The sequence below is a fragment of the Fusarium keratoplasticum genome, chromosome 7 (genome assembly GCF_025433545.1).
Source record: "Fusarium keratoplasticum isolate Fu6.1 chromosome 7, whole genome shotgun sequence".
Classification (NCBI taxonomy): domain Eukaryota; kingdom Fungi; phylum Ascomycota; class Sordariomycetes; order Hypocreales; family Nectriaceae; genus Fusarium; species Fusarium keratoplasticum.
Window position 1 is genome coordinate 1,743,959 of NC_070535.1, and position 24,421 is coordinate 1,768,379.

Consider the following 24,421-nt stretch of genomic DNA (forward strand, 5'->3'; position numbering starts at 1 on the left):
TTATTTGCTGCTGTGGCTGATGCTCTGTTTGGCCGAGAGGGGAAGTCTCATTGGCATCATCAACAACTTGGGTTACGGTCTTTCACGAGGTTAAGGTTTGAATTTCTGACCGAGGGCTTTGGCCGAAAGAAAACTGCCATGGTCACCGCACCAAAAGAAAAAGAAAAGCCATTGGTGACTACAGTCTGGTGCTGAGCTGGCATATATGGTACGCCGGAGTTTAGATCGTCTTGTGCAGTCAAATCGAGAACTCGAGTCTGAACTCGACCAGGCCAGCATCCCGTTAGCCATCGGCACGGGAAGGGACGAGGGTACATGGATTATTTCTCTATCACGACGAAAAGTGTTAGAGGTGGGAAACATGGCATTTTAAGTCTTCTATTAGCGCATAACGCTTCTGTGGAATGTGACTGAGGCATGCATCGGTCATAGTCATAGCGTTGGCGACAATCAACCGCTCACATGCAATATAATCAGTCATGTTCTTCTATCATCAACAAGATGGAACCAGAATACTTTCATCGTGGACGGATAATACAGAAACGACAAGAGCAAACTGTTCTTTTCGAGTACCATGGCCTAAAGTGTCTTTATTGATAGTCGCCTATCCTAGGTCGATGGGAGTCAATTGATAGTAAGGTAACAGATGGCATATTCTTGAAAAACCCCTTCGTAAGTAGGCCGAGCTACATGTCAAAGTCGTGGTAGATAGCTGGGTGTATGTATGAGAAGGGTAGACCTAGAGAAGCTCGCCGATCAGCAGATGTGGCAAATAAAGTGCAGTTTAGGATTGACGTTACTCTAGAATCATCCTGGAATCTCACCATGTACATCATCTATTTCAGGGAAAGTGTTTCAAATCACAGACCTAATCCTCCAATAGGGATGACAGTTTTGGAGCCTGCTCCTATGCCAAGACGCCACCACACAATTGCCTCTCTGTGACCAGCGTCGCAATTGCGCGCCTCTGGGGCTTAGTGCTGACTGCAGCTGCTGGGCTGTCTCCAAGAATCGATTTCTAGTGACACAAGCAGGAGGTACATTGTCATCGTCCGGATTCGCCGCCCATTTAAATGCCTATCTAGGTACTCTAGAGTAGGTCAACAGCACAGCTCTGGGTGATGATTTGAGCTAAACGTCTAGGCTCCAACCCAGAACTGCGAGTTTAGTTTAAAAGAGGATCCTGATTCATTACAAGAGTTTCTCTGGTTGTTCTGCGAGACAGACTTGGCACGCGACCGCGCTTCCCCAAGTTCATCTCCGCTTCTCCATTTCGTAGGGGTTGAGGTGGCAGTGTTGGCCAAGAAACGTCATTTGCTGATCCTCTGCTTCCTGATCTACGTCCTAGGCTGATTTCTCACCTAGGACTTGCCATGCGCTCCAACTCAAGTTTGTTTTTAAATCCAGATACCTAACTCATCCTTCCCCACCACTATCCTCCATCATTCTTGTTCCTTGATATCACGGCAAGATGCATTCGTCGTGGTTTTCATACCCTATTTCGAGACCATATCCATTTCGATGGTTTACACCAGTCACCTTAGTCGGAGGTTTGGTTCTAGCAGTCATCTTCACCTTGATCAACCTGGGCTCTAGTGGCTTCTACTTAAAGTCCGAGTTCACGTCGGATCCTAACAGCACAATTTCTGGCAAAACAGAGTATGTGGATATCTTCATATGCTAGAATTGGCTGACGTGAGTGTGTAGGTGGTTTATGAAACCACCGTTTACCTGGGAAAACAGCCTTGAGCCGAAATGCGAACCCAAGATGTTGTCGGTTGGAGATAGCTTCTTCACCAGCGGGTTGGGATTCCAATACACAGTCAAGTCACTCAAGCGCGTCAACGATAGTGACGAATCGGTGGAAACCTTCCCGTCGATCCCTTACTTGAACAATACCCTCGAAGGCTGTTTCCTTGACCGAGCATCTCTCAAACTCAAAAAGTCCGACGCTATCGGGTCCCGGACGTGGTGGATTTCCTGGTCCGCCGCCTCGTCTGTCGAGGCAACAGCGGCGTGTAGCGTCATGACGCAGCTTGGCCGTGTCAACATCTCGCTTGCTTTGCAGTATTCGGGAGGAGCTGACCATCTTTATGGGTACATTCTCGAGGATAGCCCCATCGAACACGCCAGCACCTGGTGGGGGACTAGGCTACTCAATGCCTACCTTGCCGGAGTCTGGCAAATCATGTCACTCACGCAACAGGTTGCTGATGCAAAGGAAGACCATTATTGGGCCTTTGGAGACATCCTATACATTCGAAATCTGTCTGAACAAGAGTATGTGATTGTCATTATGCGACTTGTCCTCTTCTACTAACATTATTGGAGCATCCGGACTATAGACTTTTTCAGATCTGACGCGTGGATCGCCTCTTCGCATGGGAGGATTGTAACTACCAGTATGGTGACTGTGGGCTCGCCTTTTGGCTTTGCTAACGACTTCTCAGATACCAAGAACTTGACCTATCTATTTGAGAATCCCAAGGTAAATCATTAGCTCCGGAGAAGTTAACTTCACTCGTAACTAACCCCCTATGTTTGCAGGATCCTTTGTCGCCTGTTGCGACAGAAGGGCTTCACTACGCCAAGCTCCTACACTCCCTCGTCTCAATCGACCTGGGCAACTGCCAGGCGCCGAACCTACTTTTAAACGATAATGACCTCAAGTATGCCATCGACGCCCCGGAGTCACCGAACAGAAAGCCAAAGAAGGACCTTGACTACCGGACAGGGAAGTATAAGGGCAGCATGGACCGATACAGCAAAATACCTCGTCCAAATACATTTTACAACAAGAACCTCACGTTTCTCGATGAGGCATACGATGAGTTCAGGCCTCTTACGGGGAAGCTCGGTTGTCAGAACTCGACCATTGTTGCGCAATATCTCTGCTCTGTTCCCAAGAGCAAGAGCGCCGGTACCATGATTTTGGCGATTGTCATCGCAAATCTGGTTTTCCTGCAGGCAGCTTGGAGGCTTTTGGGTTTGGTAGCACAGGGGATGTTGCCAAATGCGGATCCGGAGGCTATGATATGTGAAGGTTGTTTGAAAGGCAATTATGCAATGGAACAAGTCTCGAGTCGGTCAGTTAGTCGGCTTGGCGGCACTGACTCTGGCAATGAGAGTACAGTGCAACTGGTACCACGATAGAGAGCACAATTGAGGACAGATGTCTGGTGTTGAAATTGAATTGTTGTAGATGATCCTTCGGCGATGAGAAAATAGGTGCTTTGATATGTGGCCAACACCCTTTGAGGTCCCATTACCATTATTACTAACATCAACAAAGAGCGAGATATCAAAACAAGGATCCTTCATATCCCAGCATGCGCGTTGCTTTCCCAATCTCCCCAATATGAACCTAGTCCAGCTGGTGATAAATCCACACATTTGGCTCGATGTAGACTGCTCTCTTCTCTTCTCTGTACACTTTCAAGGGAACGAGCCCTCCTTGCAGTGCTACTTGAGTGTACTCCGCTACCCTCGACCTTCCGTCCATTTCCCTCACTGTGGGAGCATTGGGGAAGGAGTCAAAGTCTATCCCTGTCCATGCAGTCCAATCATCTAGACTGGCTTCGACTTCCATGCTCTTGTGAGCAACCTTGGCTATTTTGGCCCCCATGCGAACATGCTTTCGCAACCATGGATCGAATGGCAGCGAAGGTTTGAGTACATGGTCCTTGCTGGGGATGGTGATTGGCTGCACCGTGGACTGGGGCGTCACTCTGAATGGGCTAGGAGTTCGGCAAATGGTTTGCTTGAGGGGAGCTTGGGTCCATGTGATGTACTCTTCCATGGGGACGAAAGGATGGGAAGACTTCTTGGTTGGTCTAAGAGGTACAACGAGAATCTTCAGCCCCTCTTGTCGAGCCGTGTCTTTCATCTTCTGAAGGATGCGTTCCGCAAGGCCCGTTCGTCGACGGTCTGCGCGAACAGTGACAGCAAGGGCAGAAAGAGCATTGGGGGGTTCTGAGCTGGAAGCTCGGGCTGTGTCCCTCTCCTGATCCTCGGTTGTTATGGGGGCTGACGACCACGGCCAGGAAGATGCCTCTTCAGGGTGAGAAGCCATGTATTGCCGGATCCCACGTGCGACCATAGTGTCCCATCCGCCATCAGGTAGGCTTTGGAAGAGGTGCGGTTTCAGATCAAGGCTGCCCCCTTTCTCGGCCTCGAGAAGCTCTCGCCAGAAAAACGGGATAGAGCGACCACAGGCGACAAGTTCCTCGTCACCTGCATCGTTGCGCTCCGAGATGAGATATTGGAACTTTCGTAGTCCCGCAAAGTCACATATCTTTTGAGAGAGGTTCAGCAGTGTTGTGTCCTGTTCAAGAAAGTAGGGCCACGCTGTGTTGAGTGGGTGGTTGGGGTCCTGGAGATGGTCCCAGAGATCAGGTCTGGTGTGTGCAGTGTGAAGATGGTGTGTGAGGGTGGAAGACATGACTATGTGCTGATAGAAGATAGGCAAGATAGGGAAATTTGTTGACTGATTGCTCTACAGTTTTCGTTCTCCAAGCCCCATTGCCCAGAAAACTGCCAGATTAAAAGGAGAAAGACATATGAGATGAATGGCAATGGGCTCACTATCCCATTGGCTACAATAGTCTTAAACACTGCAGCGGAAGGAATGGCAAATAGGTCAAATGAGACGCTGTGCAACCGAGCACTCTAGCACGACCAAGACATGGTCCTACACTGCCCGCGTCCCCGGCATCGCACAGGTCGAGGTACGAGGAGAGTACCATCAAGTAGTGCCGAGCATAGTACTCTGAAATATGACGCGTTTCCGTCATCTCCTCTAACGGAAGATGCCTCCCGCCCTGAGACACTGGGCTTAGCTGCCTGTCTCGCTTCCCTCCGCCCTGAGACATAGTAGTCCCTGCGTAGCCACAAATGGCAAGGTCAATTGGCGAATCGCGGGCTGATATGAGACACATAACCTTCTCGGAGACAGACACTAATTATAACGCAATTCTTCAATGATATTAGTGGAATGCTGCATGAGCCCTTATGAGTGAGACGGACAAAGTGTCGGGATACAGGGTGGAGAGAGATCAGCAATGACACGTCATGTCAAGTCAGGGGCTGGATGTTTGATGGCATCATTTACGTGCGAATGCCATGGTCTGAAGTGCGCGGCCGTTGTGACATCTCTATTCTCTGTTTCCAGCATAGTGCAGAAACATGTATACACGAGTTTGATCTACTCCGCAGAGTGAGGCGAGTACAGCTGCGACATGCAGGCCGAGGTTTCACAACAGTCCTCTTCCGCAGTCATCTTTAGCCCGGGAAATGACTACAAGCCAAGTATCGTAGTTCAAATTTGTCATTGTATTTACATCAAGGACTTCCTTTGCCCGCAAGCTACATATCCCGTCTCCGCCTAAATTGGATCCTGCTTCAGCCTGCATTCTTCAACTTCCACGCCCTTACAACCCACATTGTGTCTCACTGAGTGGGCGGCGTATGAGGGGTCAACAGCATATGCTCAGAGGACGGGTAGCTCCATCGATTAATGGTTGTCGTCTCTTCGAGTTGGAGATCAAAAGACCGGACGAGCTGAATAACAGGGGTGTGAGCTGACATGTAGCGCCGAGGAGACAAGGGTCGCGTCGATCTTACCGTGACAAGGGTCTTGTATAGAGCCATCAACCCCACATGCTTGCCAAGGCACTTGCGGACTCCAACTCCCCAGTGGACATCAAGCCGGGCCCATTCCTGTAACTGCTCCGGCGATGCAGCCAGCCACCGATCGGGCAGGAATTGATCCGCCTGGTCACCGTAGAGGTCCGGATGGCGGCCAATCATAGCGGCGCTCGACGACACTGACGTGCCAGGAGGGACGTGCATGCCGCTGAGGGAAAAGGGCCGTCCCGGTGGCGAGGCCCGGCGGCGCGGGAAGGTAGACGCAACGAAGCGGAGGCCCTCGTTAACGCAGGCCGTGATGAATGGGAGCTGCCGGCACTCTTCGTACGTGGGGACTTGTCCGCTGAGGCGCCCGTCTGCATAAGCGGCATCCACCTCAGCTTGGGCTCTTTGCAGGATCGGGCGCTGATCGGCGACAAGGAAGACGAGGTTAGTGGCCATTAGGGCGATGGAATCTGGGCCAGCCATCCTGGACACGGGGTCGGTAAGTCTCGTATGCCTGCGAGGGGGAAGATCTATTGTCTCTGGCGTTGTGTGTACTCACATGTCCATTAGAAGTTCATCCTCAATCTCCTGCTGAGGAATCCCTTGGCCATATGACGAAGATGAGGCCAGCCATTGGTCCAGCATTGAATGTTCGTACTTGGGCTTGGCGGCGCATGCGCGACGCTGCTGTACCTCCTGACGGATCTCCTACACGGTGATATTCAGCCGAGTATGCACTCCAGAAACAAATCAATGCTCTCTTACCGCCATGAAAAGTCCTAGCCCCCGACGATCACTCGGACGGGACACGAAGAGGCGCCGCCCCAGCGGATTATTGCGCGCAAAGGCTGAAATGGGTGGGAAAAGGGAGAGTCGCTGCTCACGGACAGCTGTCTCTTCCATGTTACGAATGAGGCCACGGACATCATCCTTGGCGTCCATGAATCCAACTGGGGTACCCAGAGACATGGCTGTGATGACATCAAACGAAAAGTACCTTTCAATAGTTTGCAATTAGCGTGCGTCAATGTCTTGGATCATCGCGGGGCCGTAGACTTGCCTGATCCATGTTCCAAAGTCGACAAGGGGATCTTTTTGGCTCTCTGCTGTCAGATTTGACATAAACTTGATGACTTGGTCATCCAGCGCAGGTTCGAGGAGCTGAACCCGGGGTAGAGAGTACTATTGGATCGTGATCGAGGTCAGCATGGCCAATAAGGACAGAGGACAGGGGAGGAGAATACCGCATGGGCGAAGCGACGCTTAGCCACGGCATGGTCGATGTGAGACTTTTTGTTAAAGACAGCAGCGGGGCAAGAAAACTCTTGGTGAAAGCCCGTCTTGTCGACTTTGCTGTGGTAGACTGTGCTGACCATGGAAGGGTCGTTGAAGGAGAGATGGTTGGGGCCGCAGCGGACCACAGGGCCTGAATGTAGGGCTCAGCCATGTATACGGGCGACTGGGATGAGGTACTCGGCAATACCGTATTTCTCGTGGAGTTTGCTATACCAGTTTCCCTCTTGATGGGTCCAGAAGATGTAGAACTGGTAGAAGCTGGTCAAGGCTGGCAAGGCAGGACCCGGGAACTTGCTGAGAGGATGCCAATACAGGCGTCGAATGACGATCACGATGCCAATGAGCACTAGACTCAGAAAGATGCGAAGAAACGAGAGGTGTTCCAACATGGTGAAGTTGGCCGAAAGGTGAGGAACTGATGATCCAGAGGTCAAGGGCTCCTCGAAGACCCTGTTATTTATGATGCACGAGGCTGGCTATTCTCCCGAGCTACTGGCGGTCAGCCCTGGTAAGACGGTGCGCTGCAGGGGGGTGGACCGGGTACCTGAGCCGTACCTGAGCCAGCCCAAGGGGTATCGGAGCTGGAATGTAGACTCCGAGACCATGTTACTGGTAACATTTTGATCGACGCTTCAAAAGATGACCAAGACAGGTGCTGAATGATTTATTGCTCTTCTCCCCACTGTGTGTCCTCGGCTTATTATTTTGGCTGCTAAGCATACTACGCTCTTTTCTTTCTCAAGACGGATAGCAACAATTACAACATGGACGCCAGCCATGACGCAAGAGGCCAGGAAACCTACGGGGTGGGAAGCCCTGGCCAGTTACTGCATCACATCTTTGAGGACCAAGTGTCCAAGAGCCCCGAGAGCTGTGCCTTGGAATTCTTTCCCCGAGGCCGTCTCACCTACCATGAGCTCAACAACCAGTCCAACTCTCTGGCATGTTTCTTGCGTGAGAAACAACTTCCTGGTAGAGATGTCGTTGCTCTCTCCTCGGAAAAGTCGCCGCTTCTCGTCGTTGCGGTTCTGGCCGTTCTCAAGGCTGGCATGGTTTGGATACCACTGCCTGCTGATGCAACAGAGGATCGGGTCCAGTACATCTTGGAGACTTCTAAGGCCGGTCTCATCTTGAACTACACTTCGAATGAACCCCCTATCAGGACTGACTTGGGTGTCATTCACCTGAATGAGATGTATCAAGACGACAACCCCTTACCCTACACTACCACAAACCTGGATCTCGACTCTCGCTCCGAGAGGGATCTCTGTCATATCCTCTTCACCTCCGGCTCAACGGGAACCCCCAAGGGCGTCATGATTGAACATCGAGCTGTGAGGCACAACGCTATGGAGCTCACCAAGATGTTCAACCTCGACTCAAACACACGGACCCTACAATTTGCCGCACCTACTTTCGACATCTTTGGGCTTGATCTATTCATGACGTTTGCCTGTGGAGGATGCCTAGTCATGGCACCCCGGGAACTCATGATGGAAGACATGACTGAATTCTTGGCCAAGATGAACATCACCTACACGCAATTGACACCAACCGTTATTCAGACCATTGACCATGAGAGGGTGCCGAGCCTCCAGGTGTTGGCCAGTTCCGGAGAGGCTCTACCTCAGGCATTGGCTGGTCGGTGGAGGCATAACGTCAAGCTGTTCAACGCCTACGGACCAACCGAGACAATTGTCTGCACCGTCGAGGACCTCAGCGAAAACAAGGACATCGATGCGGCATGTGTCGGCCGCCAAGTCGATGGGCTCGATGTACGGCTTCTAGCAAATGATGAAGCGAGACCAGTTCCTCTCGGCGAAGTTGGAGAGATTTGCGTGGCAGGTCCTCAACTTCTTCGTGGTTACCTTTCAAGCAAGGGTCAGTTTCAGCCGCCCGAGTGCTACATCAACGGCGTGAGATTTTACCGGACAGGCGATCTCGGCCGATCAGAGCTCTCCAAGGCTGGAGTTCGCACAATCAGACTCATTGGTCGCCGGGATGCCGAGGTCAAACTTCGCGGTATCCGTATCGACCTAGCTGAAGTCGAGCGGTCAATCGTCACTTGCTCGCAAGTGTGTGAGTGTGTCGTGGTCATGCCTCGAAGTGGGAGTTCTTCTGGGAGTCTCTCGACCTTTGTTGTATTGAGCAATGTGCCTGATGCACTTGACACAGGATCCTCTTTCGCCACAGACCGGATCCCACTCCTTGGATCTTCTAAATGGACTTGCTCGATTCTCGGAGAGGCCAAGAAGGCGGCGTCAAAACAGCTGCCATCTCTTACCATGCCAAAAATGTGGTGGCCTATCAGAAGGATACCCTTAACCTCCAGTGGCAAGGTCGATCGTTTCCAGCTACGGTCTTGGCTGGAACAATTGCAAGAAGAGGACCTTCTCGAACTTATCCAAGGCTATGGCTCCCAAGCGGTGGATCATACTCTTGAAGCTAGTCCCGAGGAGAGGCAGATGCAAGCAGTATGGGCCGAGGTCCTCCTTCGCCCTGCCTCAGCCATCCCCGTTACCGACTCTCTTGCAGCCCTTGGAGCGGATTCACTCGACGTAATTCGGATGGCTAGCAAGTCAAGACAAGTCGGAGTTGACGTCAACGCCGCCGATATCTTCTCGGCAAAGACGATACGAGAGCTTATCAAGCGTTGTAAGCCAACATCTGAGAAGGAGACGTCAGCTTCAGTCACAACACCCCCTTACCGACCATTCAGCCTCCTTTCTCCAACCACGCCCCTGGCACCCTTGATACAAGACGTGGCTGAGATGTGTTCAATCCCAGTCGCCGACATCGAGGACGTCTATCCTTGCACACCCTACCAGACAGCACTCATGGCCTTGGACATCAAATGCCCTGGCTCATACATCTGTGCCTTCAGTTGGTCTCTTCGTCATGATGTCGATCCTGCTAGGCTCCAAAGCGCTTGGGATACTCTGACGGAGTCTCAACCAGCACTGCGAAATCGTCTCATCTGGGATGTCGATGAACAGCAGTTCTTGCAAGTCCAAGTCCGACATCGTCCAACCAAGTGGAGCGAGTCTCTCTACGAGGCAGACATGTCACTAGGCTCTGATCTTTGTCGCGGGTTGGCCCTCTGGGATGAGAGCCGGCAGCGGTGGACGTTTCACCTCAAGATCCACCACAGCATCATCGATGGATGGTCCTTGCAGCTGATGCTCAACCAGCTAAAGACGATATACTTTGGTGAAGAGGGCAAAACACTGGACGGCGCTGTCTACTCGCACTTTGTGCAGTATCAGCTCAGGGACCGAGAAGTGATGCGGACTGCTTCGACCCAGTTCTGGATGGAATATCTTGACGGTTACGAGGGTGTCGAGTTTCCACCGGAACCCCAAGATCCTCACCACGATGTTCACGCAACGGATCACCAATCGCTCACAGTGACCCTCAAACTCCAAGACCTGGCTGCTCGATTCGGCGTGACGCCGGCTGTCATTTTATATGGCGTCACTGCACTGATACTGGCCACGCACGGCAATACCGAGGATGTGTCCATGGGCTTGATCCTGGCAGGGAGAGATGCGCCCGTTGACGGAGTGTTCCACATGATAGGCCCTGCCTTTGCATGTGTTCCTTTTAGAACTCGTCTTGATCATCAGATGCCGCTACAAGACTTCTTCCAGCGGGTTCATGCCCAGATCCTTGCCATAAATCCCCACCAACAATATGGCCTCGAGCACATCAAGAAGTGCGGTTCAGGAGCAGCGACGGCTTCTCAACTCAAGACTCTCGTCGTCGTGCAGCCTGAAGATGAGCGACTGGCTGGAGAAGGACTCTGGGCCGAGGTCCACGGTCAAACCTCAGGCCTGGCCGATAGCATCCCCTTCTCTCTCGAGTTGGTGCTGGCAGATGATAAGGTCTTGATCAACTGCAACTCGGACCCAGCTGTTCTGTCTCTGCAGCATGCTCAAATGGTTACTGGGCATCTGAAGCGAGCTCTTGAGAGTCTTTCGGGCCTCTCTACGGAACAAACTGTCAGAGATGTTCAAATGTCGCCGGAGAACCAGGATCAGCGCATGCTGGCGTGGATCGAGTCGTATGGACCTGCAGTCGATGTTTGCTTGCACGATCTGCTGAAGAAGTCAGCTGATGCCTACTCCGACCATGATGCTATCTATGACAGCGCAACTGGAAAAAGCCTGACCTTCAGAGAGCTTGATTTAGTCTCCAGCAGCCTGGCAACTTATCTCACTACTTCATGCCATCTGTCACCAAAGTCGATCGTTCCTATCGCCATGGAAAAGTCTGCTCTCGCCATTATCACCATCTTTGCAATCCTCAAGACTGCCTCCGCTTACATCCCAATCGAGCCTAGTTGGCCGCTTGAACGCGTTCGAAAAATCGTGGATGATGCAGGTGCCGCTAGCATCGTCTGCTCGCCTACCATCGCGGATCGATACGGGAGTTTGCAACAACAGCTTATCACAATTGATGAGCGATGGACAGACCCAAGCCATGCTGATTCATCTAATAAATTTCTTCCTCGAGCATCTCCTTCTGACTTGGCTGTGCTGATGTACACATCCGGCAGTACCGGGATGCCCAAGGGAGTGATGCTTGAACATCGAGCGTTGAGTACCAGCTTGACTCACCTTGCTCGCTGGTTTGCCCTGCAAGCTGGTGACCGACACCTTCAGTTCTCATCTTTTGTCTACGACGTCAGCATTTCCGACATCTTCATCCCTCTGCTGTCTGGGGTCTGCATTTGCGTCCCCACTGATGACGAGCGACTCAATAGACTGTCCGAGACCATACGGAGAATGAAGATCAACTCGGCCACTCTTACACCATCAATGACCGGACTCATTGCTCTTGGGGATGCTGGCACACTCAAGACTATCATGACTGGTGGCGAAATGACCAGCCGCGCTCTCATCCAGGCATGGGCACCGCGGATACGATTTCTCAACGCATACGGACCCACTGAGGCTTCCATCACTACGACGGTCACGGATCCTCTGACAGTGGACTCAGATCCTGGTGTCATCGGTCGAAATGTCACTGGGTGGCATCTTATCCTTCGACGTGATCAACGCGGCCAGCTCTACGAGGCACCACCGGGCTGCACGGGAGAGATTGCCATTGCTGGACACAGTCTTGCCAGGGGATATCTGCACAACAAAGAGTTGACGGAAAAGAGTTTTGTGAATCTTCCTTCATTGCAAGGATCACAACTCCCATCACGTGTGTACCTCACCGGAGACATTGGACGTTACGAACAGGACGGTTCTGTCCGCATTCTTGGCCGTCGAGACAGGATGATCAAGATCAACGGAATTCGTGTCGACCCTGGAGAAGCAGAGGATCAACTCAGGAAGCTCGGAGAGCAGTTCTCTTCAGCAGTGGTCCAGTGTACTGTTGACAACAACAAGGTCTCCCGGCTAACTGCCTTCGTCACCGTCAACTCCAACAACGTCAGAACAAACGAAGCCTTCATCCTTCCTGATGAATGTACCTCCAATTTCCGTGAGATGTGCCACGAAGCACGGTCCCGTTTGCTCGAGCTTCTCCCAGTCGCTTATGTTCCCACCACCTTCGTTCCCGTTCGGTGCATCCCCTCGACAGCTTCCGACAAGGTGGACCTGAAGCGACTCAGAGACGAGCTGCAGAAATTGCCTTTGACACCCTTCGTCATCACAGCAGACAACGAGACAGATGGGGACACGGCAGTAGATACAGAGTTGGAGACACCGATCGAGCTGGTGTTGGAGAATGTCCTGCGCAAAGTCTTCAACATCACCGGGCGCTTGAGTGCAGCTGCCGACTTTTTCCGGCTCGGTGGTGATTCATTCACGGCTATCAAGCTTGTGAGCGCCGCCAAGGAGAACAACCTGGAGATTACAGTCCAGCAAATCTACCGCCACCCACGACTCAGAGACCTGGCAGCCGTCGCGCGGTACAAGAAGGCCACTGGCGTTGACGCTGAGGTTGAGGTGCAGAACATTCCCGCTTCAGCTGGCGTTTCTCCAGAGGTCTGGCAAGAGATTGAAGAAACAATTGGGGTCACCGCCGACGAGATTGAGGATGTGTATCCAGCATCCCCCTTCCAAGAAGGGCTCATGGCAACCTCGCTGAGCGGTGTCATGGGAGACGAAAAGGCAGCATACCACGCCAAAATGGTCTTCCAATTGACGAAGAACACGGATACTGCTCTCTTAACACGGGCGATGGACAAGGTCGCTTCACGGAACCCAATCTTGCGAACAAGGCTAGTGTCCACATCCGAGGGACCAGTTCAAGTCGTTCTCAAACACTCGTCAGATCAACGCCAACAAATGAGGACCAATTCTCTTTTCCAATATCAGATCAACACAGATCCCACCCACAATACAACGAGACTGATCATCAGCATGCATCATGCTTTGTACGATGCCCCTACACTGCATCTTCTGCTCCAGGACGTCAACTTCTGGTACAGCAATCCTACGGGCGTTAAGCCTTTGCCTGTTCCCTACCGAAAGTTTGTTGACTACCTCCACACTACAGACTCGGAATCTGCGAGCCAATACTGGACAGAGACTCTGCGTGACGCCCCATTGACTTCTTTCCCGCCCGTGGGGGAGCAGGAAGATCAGGTACGAGCGACCGAGCGCCTGGATCTGAGTACATCTATATCGTTGGACGTCTTTCAACGATCTGGAATCTCCCCTGCTACCTCTTTAGCGGGTGCCTTGGCCCTGCTTCTGTCTTCCTACAACTTTGCCGACCAAGTCTGCTTTGGTATGACCCTTTCCGGTCGTGACAACCCTGAACTTGAGGCTGTGATGGGTCCTACACTGTCAACCGTTCCCATGCATGTCCATGTGGTTTCTGAGCAATCAACGAACTCCCTACTTCAGAATATTCAGAGCTCGATTTTAGATATGCGCCATCACCAACACTTTGGCCTCAAAAACATCATGCGGCTGCCAGAGCAAGGGCCCAGGAACGCCAGCCGGTTTAGAACACTTCTTGTTGTGCAACAGGGTCAAGACAACGACGATGATACCCCTGGAGTCACTGAGAGGCTGCTAACCAACGAGTCCTCGATGTATGTCGAGTATCCTCTGGTTATCATTGCGCAAATATCCTCGACCACAGGATCAGTCGACTTCAGAGTCGAGTTTGACCCCAACTGTGTCTCAAGCATCCAGGCACGACGATTCATTCAGCAGCTGGATAAGACAGTGGGAGAGCTTTCGCTACAAGACCGCTCAGTATCTGAGTTGGATCTGATCAGTTCCGCTGATCTGGCCGATGTTGCAGCATGGAACCCTTCACTTCCCGACCCCCCCTCTCGAAGCATCTGCCAAATGTTCCAAGACATGGCTTCACGACAGCCTGAGCTTCCCGCCGTCGAAGCTATCGTGGGTGAGCGACTTGACACCATTCAACGGACGACCTACAAGGAACTGGATGTTGTGTCCACGGCACTATCTCAGGAAATTCTACAACGTGCCCCTAACAGTCAACGGATTGTTCTATGTCACCATATTCCTTCACTTGTTCTCACGGGCCTGCTGGCAGTCTGGAAATCCAACAAGACGTTCACAACTATGGATCCATCTCTGCCGGTCGAACGCAGGCATGCAATTCTCTCTGAGCTTGGAGAGGATACTGTCGTCCTAACGGATTCTTCCGAAGCCCAGAGCTTTGCTCCTTATGACACCTGCATCCTTGACGCGATGTTGCATGAGACTGATGGGAGCCACGTTTTGCCGAGCCCCCCCAGCCTTTCAGATCCTGCCTATGTTTTCTTCACCTCTGGAAGCTCTGGTATACCCAAGGGAGTTGTGGTAAGACACTCAGCCATTGCTTTGTCACTTTCAGATGTCAGTGCAACAATGGGGCTTGACAACACAACCCGGATGCTTCAGTTTGCAACTTGCACATTTGACACGAGCCTACTGGAGAGCTTTGCGACTTTGATCGCTGGAGGTTGTGTTTGCCTTCCTGCACCGAGTCAACGTCTTGATGGAAACCTTGGCCACGCGATCAACCAACTGCGAGCGAGCCACCTTGTTCTCACGCCGACCGTCGCCGGGCTTCTCTCGTCGCAAGAGCTCCCTGGTGTTGAATCACTGATGCTTGTTGGAGAGCCCGCTTCAAAGCAACTCATCGAGAGCTGGTCTGAGAGTTCCATCCAGGTGATGAACGGCTACGGTCCCACGGAAGCCAGCGTGCACACATCGACAAAAACATCATTGAAGCCCAATGACCCTCACAACATTGGTCGAGCAACTGCTTGCAATCTTCTCCTCGCGGTACCGGATGAGCCTAACAAGCTCGCTCCTATCGGAGCCATTGGAGAATTGGTCATCTGTGGAGAGACGGTGGCAGATGGTTACCTCAATAACCCTGAGCAAACGAAAGAATTCTTTGGAACAAATCCTCCTTGGGCCACATGGGCGGATGCTACTTCTACAACCCGCTATTACCGTACGGGTGACCTGGCACGTTATGCCCCAGATGGATCGATCATCTACATGGGTCGGAAGGACCTGCAGATCAAGATCCATGGGCAGCGTCTCGAACTCTCTGAGATCGAGTCTCACATCAGGAGGTCTGGTCACTTCACAGACTGCGTTGTGGAAGTGCTACCCTCCGCAACACTCGTGGCGTTTCTTCTCACTGGCGAGCTTGGAACTGGAGTCTACAACGGCCCTCTTCCAGCGGGACAAATCGACAGGGCAGCTCTGAGTCAGACACAGAGCCGCCTGCGCTCAGCTCTTCCGGAGTACATGGTCCCCACTGTCTACGTCCCCTGCGCGAGCTGGCCCACAACCGCATCAGGGAAGATTGACCGTCGACGTCTGCGCGCTGATGTCGAGTCTTCACTGGAATGCTACAGATTCCAGCAGAAGGGGCCAAAGAGAGACGCTGAGACAGCAGGGCAAAGGACTTTGTTTTCGATCATCGCCGAGGTCATGTCCATCACGGAAGACAAGATTGGCCTGGACGACTCCCTCTCCTCGTTGGGCGGTGACTCCATCACCATGATTCGTATACTTGCACTTGCTCGGCAGCGCAACTTGGTTATTGATGGAACCAAGATCTTTCAGTCGACTATTCTCGAAGACATGGTCAAGAGTTCAAGTTCACAACGTTTGGCGCACATTGGTGAGGGCTTCGCTGCCCCCGCGCCCTTCTCTTTGCTTCCTTGGATAGAAGAGGGTACTCTTCGCTCCAAGGTTGCTACCCAGTGCCATGTTCCCATCGAGTCTGTTTCGGACGTTTATCCCTGTACTGCCATTCAAGAGTCCCTTATGATCGCATCTGCCAAGACACAGGGTGCCTTCCTCAACCAAGAGGTCTTCCGACTACCCCCTGAGACATCAATCGACAACCTCCTTCAAGCTCTTCGAACACTCTGGCACCGCCATGACATTCTAAGAACTCGGATCGTCCTGGACTCAGACTACCGGGGTCTGCAGGTTGTTATTGGGGAAGATGTGGACGTATGCCAAATATCCTCAGAGACAATTGACGATTTTCTGCAGGAGGATAGTCTCACAGCCTTTGAGTATGGAGCAAAACTTTCTCGATGCGCAATCATTACCTCAGGCTCATCATCTTACCTTGTACTATCTCAGCATCACGCGGTCTTTGACGGTTGGTCTATGGACCTACTAAAGGACGAGGTAGAGAAACTGTATGGCCGCCCAGAATCCCAGCTTCCGCCAACCCAGCCATATGCCCTCTTTGTCCGCCACTCCCTGGACCTCTACAACAGCACCGAGGCCCACCGCTTCTGGAAGACGCAGCTCGCCGACATCCAAGTTGGCTCACTTCCTCAAGCGCGGCCCAACAAGACGTTTGCTGCCAATCGAAAGCACACTCTCACCGTTGACTTCACCAACAAGTCTCCGCACACGCTATCAACTCTAGCGGAAGCTGCCTGGGGTGTGCTTCTGGGGCGATACTTTGACTCCGAAGATGTCTGCTTTGGTATCGTTCGGTCTGGGCGAACGGTCCCTGTTCCGGGGATTGACACGCTTATTGGTCCTACTCTTGCAACCATTCCCCGTCGCTTGCGTCCAGTGCGGGAGCACGGAGTCCAATCCTATCTACAGAAGGTCCAAGGCGAGGCCATCCGATCCATGCCATGGGAGCAGTACGGTCTGTCGAATATCCGAAAGATTGACGACGACACCCTGCAGGCCTGCAATTTTAGCTCCATGCTTGTCGTTCAACCACCGACTGTTGAGAACACGGAAGCTTTGCTGATACCTGAGGACCACTTGGCCAAGGGCTTCATCGATTCGGATTGTGTCATCGTCGATTGTCGGCCGACTGGAGACGCCAAGATTACAGTCACCATCATTTACGATGACCGTCTCATGTCCGGTGACGATGCCCAGTGGATTGCGTACCACTTCTCTCAGACACTTGAGCAGTTGAGCTCGGGTCAAAACACTACCATTGGCCACTTGGACCTCTCTGGACAACAGAGGCTGGATCAAGAGTTCAATTGGAACAGCACTGAGATTGACACCTGCCACCGACTCGTGGATGAGGTTTTCAGCGAGAGAGCATCTCAGTGGCCCGACTTGCTCGCGGTTGAGGGCCCTGATACCAGTCTCTCGTATCGGCAGTTGGAAACCTTATCGTCTGTTGGGGCATTCAAGCTTCGGTCTGAGCACGGCGTACGTCGAGGAGATCTCGTGCCGCTGTTGATGAGCAAAGGCGCGGCCATGGTCGTCGCGATGTTCTCCATCCTGAAGGCTGGAGCAGCCTATGTCCCTCTTCCACCAGATGTTCCGCTGGATCGTCTACGCTTCATCATAGGAGAAACTGATTCCCAGTTGGTGGTGACTACAGCCAACTACGACCATTTGGCTCAGGACTTGTCACTTCCAGCCGTCACTTGGGACGTTGCGCAGCTCCAGAAACAAGCTTCCCAAGGGTCAACCAGGGGCAACGCTGTAGATGACAGTGACGATTCTCGCTCTTGCTCAGATCTTGCCTACCTCCTCTTTACTTCTGGTAGTTCAGGAACACCAAAAGGAGTCATGATTGAGCACTCGGCTTTGGTGACGACGGTCCTAGTGAACGGCCGCCATCACACAGGCTACCAAGTGGGAACGCGCACCCTCTCCTTCGCCGCCTACACATTTGATGTCAACGTCATCGAGATCTACATGACACTCCTTTACGGTGGTTGTATCTTCATCCCACCCGACGATCGACGACTCGGAGACCTCTGCGGCTACATCAACGAGAAGCAGATCGAGTTCGCCTACCTGACACCGACCACGATCCAAAGCTTGGTTCAATCACCAAGCCGTGTGCCATCAATCAAGACATTGCGGTCCGGCGGCGAACCTTTGTCCAAGTCAATCATGGAGACCTGGAGCCAGAGTGTTCGACTCATCAACTCGTACGGCCCAACCGAGACGTGTGTCGACGCGAGCCAAAACCCAACGGTCACGGCCAACAGTGATCCCAACAACATTGGATTTGCCATTGGAGCTTATCTTTGGGTCGTCAACCGGGGTGACTACACGTCCCTCGCACCTATTGGATGTCCGGGAGAACTTCTGGTCTCTGGACCTACTCTGGGCAGGGGATATTTCAAGGATGAAGAACGCACACAAGCAGCATTCATCGATGGGAGCAACTTGCCGTGGGCGAAGCCGGGGTATGAACGGCTTTATGCCACAGGAGACATTGTTCGGCGGAATGCCGACGGATCCATCACATACATCGGCAGAAGAGATCTTCAAGTCAAACTCAACGGCTTCCGCATCGAACTCGGCGAGATCGAGTACAACATTGAACAATGCCCATCCGTGGCCTCTGCCGTGGTTGACAAGAGTACACTACAAGGTGGTGGCTCCGATGCTCTTGTGGCTTTCTTCACTTTGACCGGGGAAGAGGCTCGCCAAGAGGAGCTTCTTCTGCCTGTGTCTTCCAAGATTCGCGCCATCATTCAAGACGTCCAAACGCGGCTTGACAGCAAGCTACCTCCCTACATGGTTCCGCGAGCCTATTTACCGCTTTCGCGTATTCCACTTACCCTAAGCGGGAAGACGGATCGGAAGTTGCTACAACAACTGGGAGCCCAACTGGCTCCGGATCAGATGCTTCTGTATCAAGGCTCTTCGAGTATGGTTCGAGAGCCTTCAACCGTCTTTGAACGAATCTTGCAAGGACTGTGGGCTCAGGTCCTCAAGGTCGATTCGAAGCATTTGGGGCTAGATACCCAGTTTACTCGCGTTGGTGGAGACTCGCTTCACGCCATCAGCCTGGCTTCTCTGTGCCGCGGTGCTGGACTCAAACTCGAGGTTTCGGACATTTTGCGAATTCCACAACTAGAGCAAATGGCCAGGCATTTGGAAAGGAATCAGTCAAAGCCAGATGCCGCCGAGCGAAAGGATAAGAGTCAAGCCGTTGTGAGGCAAGAGTGCGACCCTGAACTGAAGACTCAAGTCTCCCAGGTCTGCAATCTCTCTGTCAGTGACATTGAGGATGTGTATCCGTGTACACCAACTCAAGAGGCACTCATGGCTGCAACCGTGAGGCAGCCTGGAGCGTACATCGACCACAGCATGTTCTCTGTTCCCTCATCCACGGATCTTCACAAACTCCGAGCTTCGTGGGACATTGTTCATCAGTCCAACCCCATCCTCCGGACTCGGATCTGTTCCGCCGTGATGGGCAATCGCGTCCAAATGGTTCAAGTCGTGACGCGATGCCCTAGCGAATGGATCGACTCCGATATCGAAGCCTCGGAGATGGGACTTGGAACTTCCTTGATGCGATACAGGATCAGACCTTCTGAGCAAGGCTTCATCTTTGAGTTTTGGAGACATCACTCCATCTTTGACGGCTTCTCCTCGGCAGCACTCTGGCAGGATCTTGAGCACGCATTCGCATCATCTGCACCACCCAAGGCCAGGCCCTCCTACCGCACTTTTGTCGATTTTGTGCAAGGTGCGGATAAGGAAGAAGCTGCCACTTTCTGGCAAACCCAGCTCAAAGGACACCAGCGAGAGGCTTTCCCTGCTCTTCCCTCTCCAGATTATGCCCCCGAAGCCCACTCCGCAACAAGTCAAACACTGGAGAGCACTCTGAGCTGGACTTCTGACAGTCCCTTTTCCTTCGCCACCGTTGCCCGAGCAGCATGGGCCGTCATCCTTAGCATGAGGAGCCGCACTTCAGACTCAAATAAGGATGTTTGCTTCGCTGCCACAGTATCTGGTCGTACTGCTCCCTTGGAAGGCATTGAAGACATTGTTGGTCCGACTATCACCACCACACCCGTGCGCTTGCAGTTTAACCTCGACGACACCGTTTCTGGCCTTCTGGAGCATGTTCATGACCAGTCCTTGTCAATGCTTCCTTTCGAGCACTTTGGCCTAGGTCGTATCCGAGAGATCAGCTCTTCGGCCCGCGACGCCTGCGCGAGCGTGAACTTATTGGTCGTGCAACCAAGCCAACTAGCAGATGGAACTCTGCCTCTCGGTTTGAAACGGATGGTTGAAGAAGAGGCCGTCGATGGACTCAGCGAGCCATTTGGCCTCGTCATGGAGTGCAGTCACAACCCAATCACTGATCAACTTTCTGTGTCAGCTGCCTACGATCGCTCGCTGCTGACAGCACCTGAAGTAGCCCACATCCTTCAACAGTTCCAACAGATTATTGGTATCCTTCACCGTGGTGCTTGTGAAGCCTCATCCATCCGCGCCGCTCAGTGGGAACTGGCGGAGGGGGCTGATCTTGAACGGACAATCCGATGGAACTCATCTGAAGACACATCTCTCCCAACACAGCTCCACAAGCTGGTCGAAGAAACCGCGAAGCGGTACCCCCATCAGATGGCTATTGACTGCCACGATGGGCAAATGTCATACGCAGAGCTTGTCGCGGCTTCGGAAGCTCTGGCGTTCCACCTACAGGACGAATATGGTGTGAGACCAGGTCATCTCGTGCCCATCTGCACGGAAAAGTCACGGTTCATGATCATTTCCATCCTCGCTGTCATGAAAGCTGGAGCAGGCTACGTTCCGCTTGACACGAACCATCCCGAGGCACGCACAGAGCTCATTCTCAACGAGATTCAGGCCAAGCTTGTCATTGTGTCTCCTCTGCAGAGTGCCCGCAAGCAATTCCCAGTTCAAACACTAGTGATCAGTCCGGAGCATCTACAAACTCGAGGTACTCGTACAAAGCTGCACCTTTCTTCTCCCGATGATATAGCCTATGTCATCTTCACTTCAGGCAGCACTGGGACCCCCAAGGGCGTTGTCATGGAACACAAAGCCGCCAGTCGAAGTATTCTCGAGCATGCGCAACGCTATCAACACGCCAGTCAAGGCATCCGACGCCGCTCTCTGCAGTTCAGCTCCTACACATTTGATGCGAGCGTGGTAGACATTTTTGCTGTCCTCGCATCTGGAGGCTGCGTCTGCATCCCCTCTGAGAGCCAGGGCGTCGATGTTCTCGAGAGCTTCATTCAACAAAAGCATATCAACTTTGCCGATCTCACTCCCACCGTCGCCAATCTACTGGAGCCCTCCAACATGCCCAGCCTGAAGACCCTTGCTGTTGGAGGCGAGATGGCCAACCGTGCACTGCTACGCAAATGGACGGGCCCCAATTCACCAGTTGAACTAATGCTCAACGCCTACGGTCCCACTGAAGCTGGTATTGCATGCGCCATGGGCCAGCTCACGGCAACTTCGGCAGTTGGCCAGGTTGGGAGGCGATTGGCCGCTGGACTCTGGATTGTTGATGACCTTGACCATAACCACCTCGTCCCTATCGGTTCCGTGGGAGAACTTGTGGTAACGGGCTCGACTCTTGCACGTGGGTATCTCAACGATCCAGAGAAGACAAGCGCAGCGTTCCTGGAGAATGTAGCTTGGCTGGTCAAAGTGGGCGAGCAGCGGCTCTACAAGACAGGTGATCTTGCCCGGTTCGATGTCGATGGGCATGTTGAGATCGTTGGCAGACGAGAAGATATGCAGATCAAGTTCCGAGGACTCAGAATCGAGCTCGGTGAGATTGAAACGGCGATTGGTGCCTCGTCTTGGGCAAAGCGGATCCAGCGTGTTTCTGTTGCCAAGATGCACCGCGATGAGATTCCTTTTTTGGCAGCCTTCGTCCAACTCGACGGTAGCCAAGGAGATCCCGTCGAGGAGTCCATCTTTTGCTCGCCGTCGGAAGAGTTCCTATCCTTCGTTGCATCCACTCAACGGGACCTTCTAAAGCAACTCCCGGAGTACATGGTGCCACAACTCTGGCTTCCCGTCTTCAACTGGCCATTGATGGCATCGAGCAAGACGGACCGCAAGAAGCTCGTGGCGGATGCTGAGGGTCTCACCTCGAAGCATACGTCCGAATATCAACGAGTATCCCTAGCCAATGATCAAAGAACACCCTCGACAAAGCTTCATGAGACGGAAGAGGCTATCAAGGATGCATGGATTCAAGTCTTACACAAGGATACTGATTTTGACATCCAACCTCAAGATGACTTCTTCCGACTTGGAGGAGACTCATTGACGGCGATCATGCTCGTCGCCGTCTTGCGGCGCAACGGGATCTATATCGCCGGCCAAGATGTGTTTGCTGAGAAAACTCTCGCTGGGATGGCTGCTCGCTGCCGTGGAGCTACTACACCCCATCAAAATGCCTCAGAGAGCCCCGACAGGTCTCCAGCCACGCCTGACTCTTCCCTCAAGACTCTTCTCACGGATGATTCCTCTGAGACCTCCCCTTCATTATCAGACACATCACATGATGTCCGATCCTGCGATGTGATGAAGCATTCCAATCCCAAGTCAAGGTCTAGTCGATTCCCAGTCGACCTGAATGTGGCCGAGGTGGAGTCCATCTACCCAGCATCTTACACCCAGACGACGTTCTTGATCGAAGCACAGAAATGGCCACGCTCGTACTACGCATGGACATTCTTCGAACTAGACGATGCCGTTGCGCCCAGCCATGTACAAGCCGCTTGCCAGGCATTGGTTGACCGTCATCCCATCTTGAGAACCAGCTTCCATCTCAGGCACGACCGATGCTTCCAGGCGGTACATACCACAGGATCCAGAGTTAACTTCAAGGTCATGATGTCACAGGGCCTACCAGATAAGATGTGTTCCGTCATCGACAAGGACGTCAATCAACCTGTTCGATTTGGTCAGATCCCCACGCGGTTCAGACTCTTGGTTGACCCTGAGAGTGGACCACGAACAATTGCCATGGGCCTATCTCATGCTCAGTACGATGGCTTTTCTCTAGCAACTATCTTCAACGATCTCCGGTCAGCCTACTGCGGCCTCCTCACTAGTCCTGCTGCTTCACCAGGCTACCATCGTTTCATCCAGCATACCGTCGAGCTTTCCAACGAAACAACGGACACTTTCTGGCGAGAGTTCCTGCATGACTCCACCTTGACCGTGGTTTCTGACCTGCCTCTGTCAACCCAACAACCCGTCATGAGCGATAGCTGGATGCAGACCATCCCCTTCCAGTTCAAGAAGTCGCGTCGCGCTAGTTACAACTATGGGACTCTGCTGAAGGCTGCATGGGCTCTGACATTGTCTGCCGTCTCCGGTTCAACTGATGTGGCATTCTGGAATCTTGTTTCTGGTCGCTTCGCGCCTTTCGAGGGTGCACAAGAGGTCGTCGGGCCCTGCATCAATTTTGTCCCTGTTCGGGTCCGATTCAACGCCAGCCAACTTGTGTCGGATCTTGTGGGTAGTATCCACGAACAACAAATCCAGAGCATTCCATTCGAGGCTACACCAACCAACCACATCATCGAGCAGGCCCAGTGGCCTAGATCTTCATCCAGCCTCGGTACAATCTTCCAGTACCAGAACATTCCGGACCCTAAGGAGCCTACAGTTGAGGACAATACGCCTTGGACAGTCAAAGGCAGTGCCGTCTATGGTGGAGGTCTTTTGCAGTCTGGGGCATGCTGGTTGCTGGCATGGCCAGAGAAGAACGGGCAATCGTCGTTCCGATTCACCTACAGTCCCCACACTCTCTCGTCGACCGCAGCCAAGTCTCTCGTGGACACATATCTGAGTCTTGTTTGTGCCATCAATGATCTACCCGAACAGACGGTGGCTTCCATTCTGCGTCCCACAACCAACCCATTGTCGGCTCAAACACCGGGACCCCTTCAAGCACAACCATCTGTCACAGAGATCACAGGGGCGGCACAGTCCATCCTGGCTCAGATTGAGTCCTCCTGGAAAGAAGTTCTTGAGGTATTACATCCCATCGATCTCAATCAATTGTTCTTTGACTTGGGTGGAGATTCCCTGAAGGCGGCCGAGCTAGCAGGCCATTGCGAAAAGGCGGGTCTCGACTTGAGGATGCAGGATGTTCTCGACTTTCCCACACTCCGCCTTCAGACACTTCTTCTGTTGGGTCATGTCTCGCGTCCAGAACGCGCGGTACCTAAGTTGGAGTTTCGATCGGCTAGTGAGCTTTCTTAAACCACTTCTTGTATATATACTTTCAAGCC

At 52.7% G+C, this 24,421-nt stretch overlaps 4 protein-coding genes across 4 annotated transcripts; 2 read left to right on the forward strand and 2 right to left on the reverse strand.

The window, feature by feature from the left end:
* Positions 1–1,471: 1,471 nt before the first annotated feature.
* On the forward strand, positions 1,472–3,153 carry NCS57_00973000 (uncharacterized protein; the record flags this gene model as incomplete). Its single annotated transcript, XM_053059496.1, has 4 exons — positions 1,472–1,659; positions 1,708–2,280; positions 2,332–2,488; positions 2,548–3,153. The coding sequence occupies 4 exons, from the start codon at positions 1,472–1,474 to the stop codon at positions 3,151–3,153; spliced, it is 1,524 nt and encodes a 507-aa protein (XP_052911567.1).
* A 211-nt stretch (positions 3,154–3,364) lies between these two features.
* NCS57_00973100 (uncharacterized protein) lies at positions 3,365–4,441 on the reverse strand (the record flags this gene model as incomplete). The annotated part of the gene is made up of 1 exon (XM_053059497.1): positions 3,365–4,441. The coding sequence occupies one exon, from the start codon at positions 4,439–4,441 to the stop codon at positions 3,365–3,367; it is 1,077 nt and encodes a 358-aa protein (XP_052911568.1).
* A 1,007-nt stretch (positions 4,442–5,448) lies between these two features.
* Positions 5,449–6,600, reverse strand: NCS57_00973200 (uncharacterized protein; the record flags this gene model as incomplete). Its single annotated transcript, XM_053059498.1, has 4 exons — positions 5,449–5,559; positions 5,623–6,145; positions 6,191–6,339; positions 6,397–6,600. 4 exons carry the CDS (start codon positions 6,598–6,600, stop codon positions 5,449–5,451), a joined length of 987 nt encoding a protein of 328 aa, XP_052911569.1.
* Positions 6,601–7,691: 1,091 nt separating this feature from the next.
* On the forward strand, positions 7,692–24,392 carry NCS57_00973300 (uncharacterized protein; the record flags this gene model as incomplete). The annotated part of the gene is made up of 2 exons (XM_053059499.1): positions 7,692–14,709; positions 14,764–24,392. 2 exons carry the CDS (start codon positions 7,692–7,694, stop codon positions 24,390–24,392), a joined length of 16,647 nt encoding a protein of 5,548 aa, XP_052911570.1.
* Between the last annotated feature and the right edge of the window lie 29 nt (positions 24,393–24,421).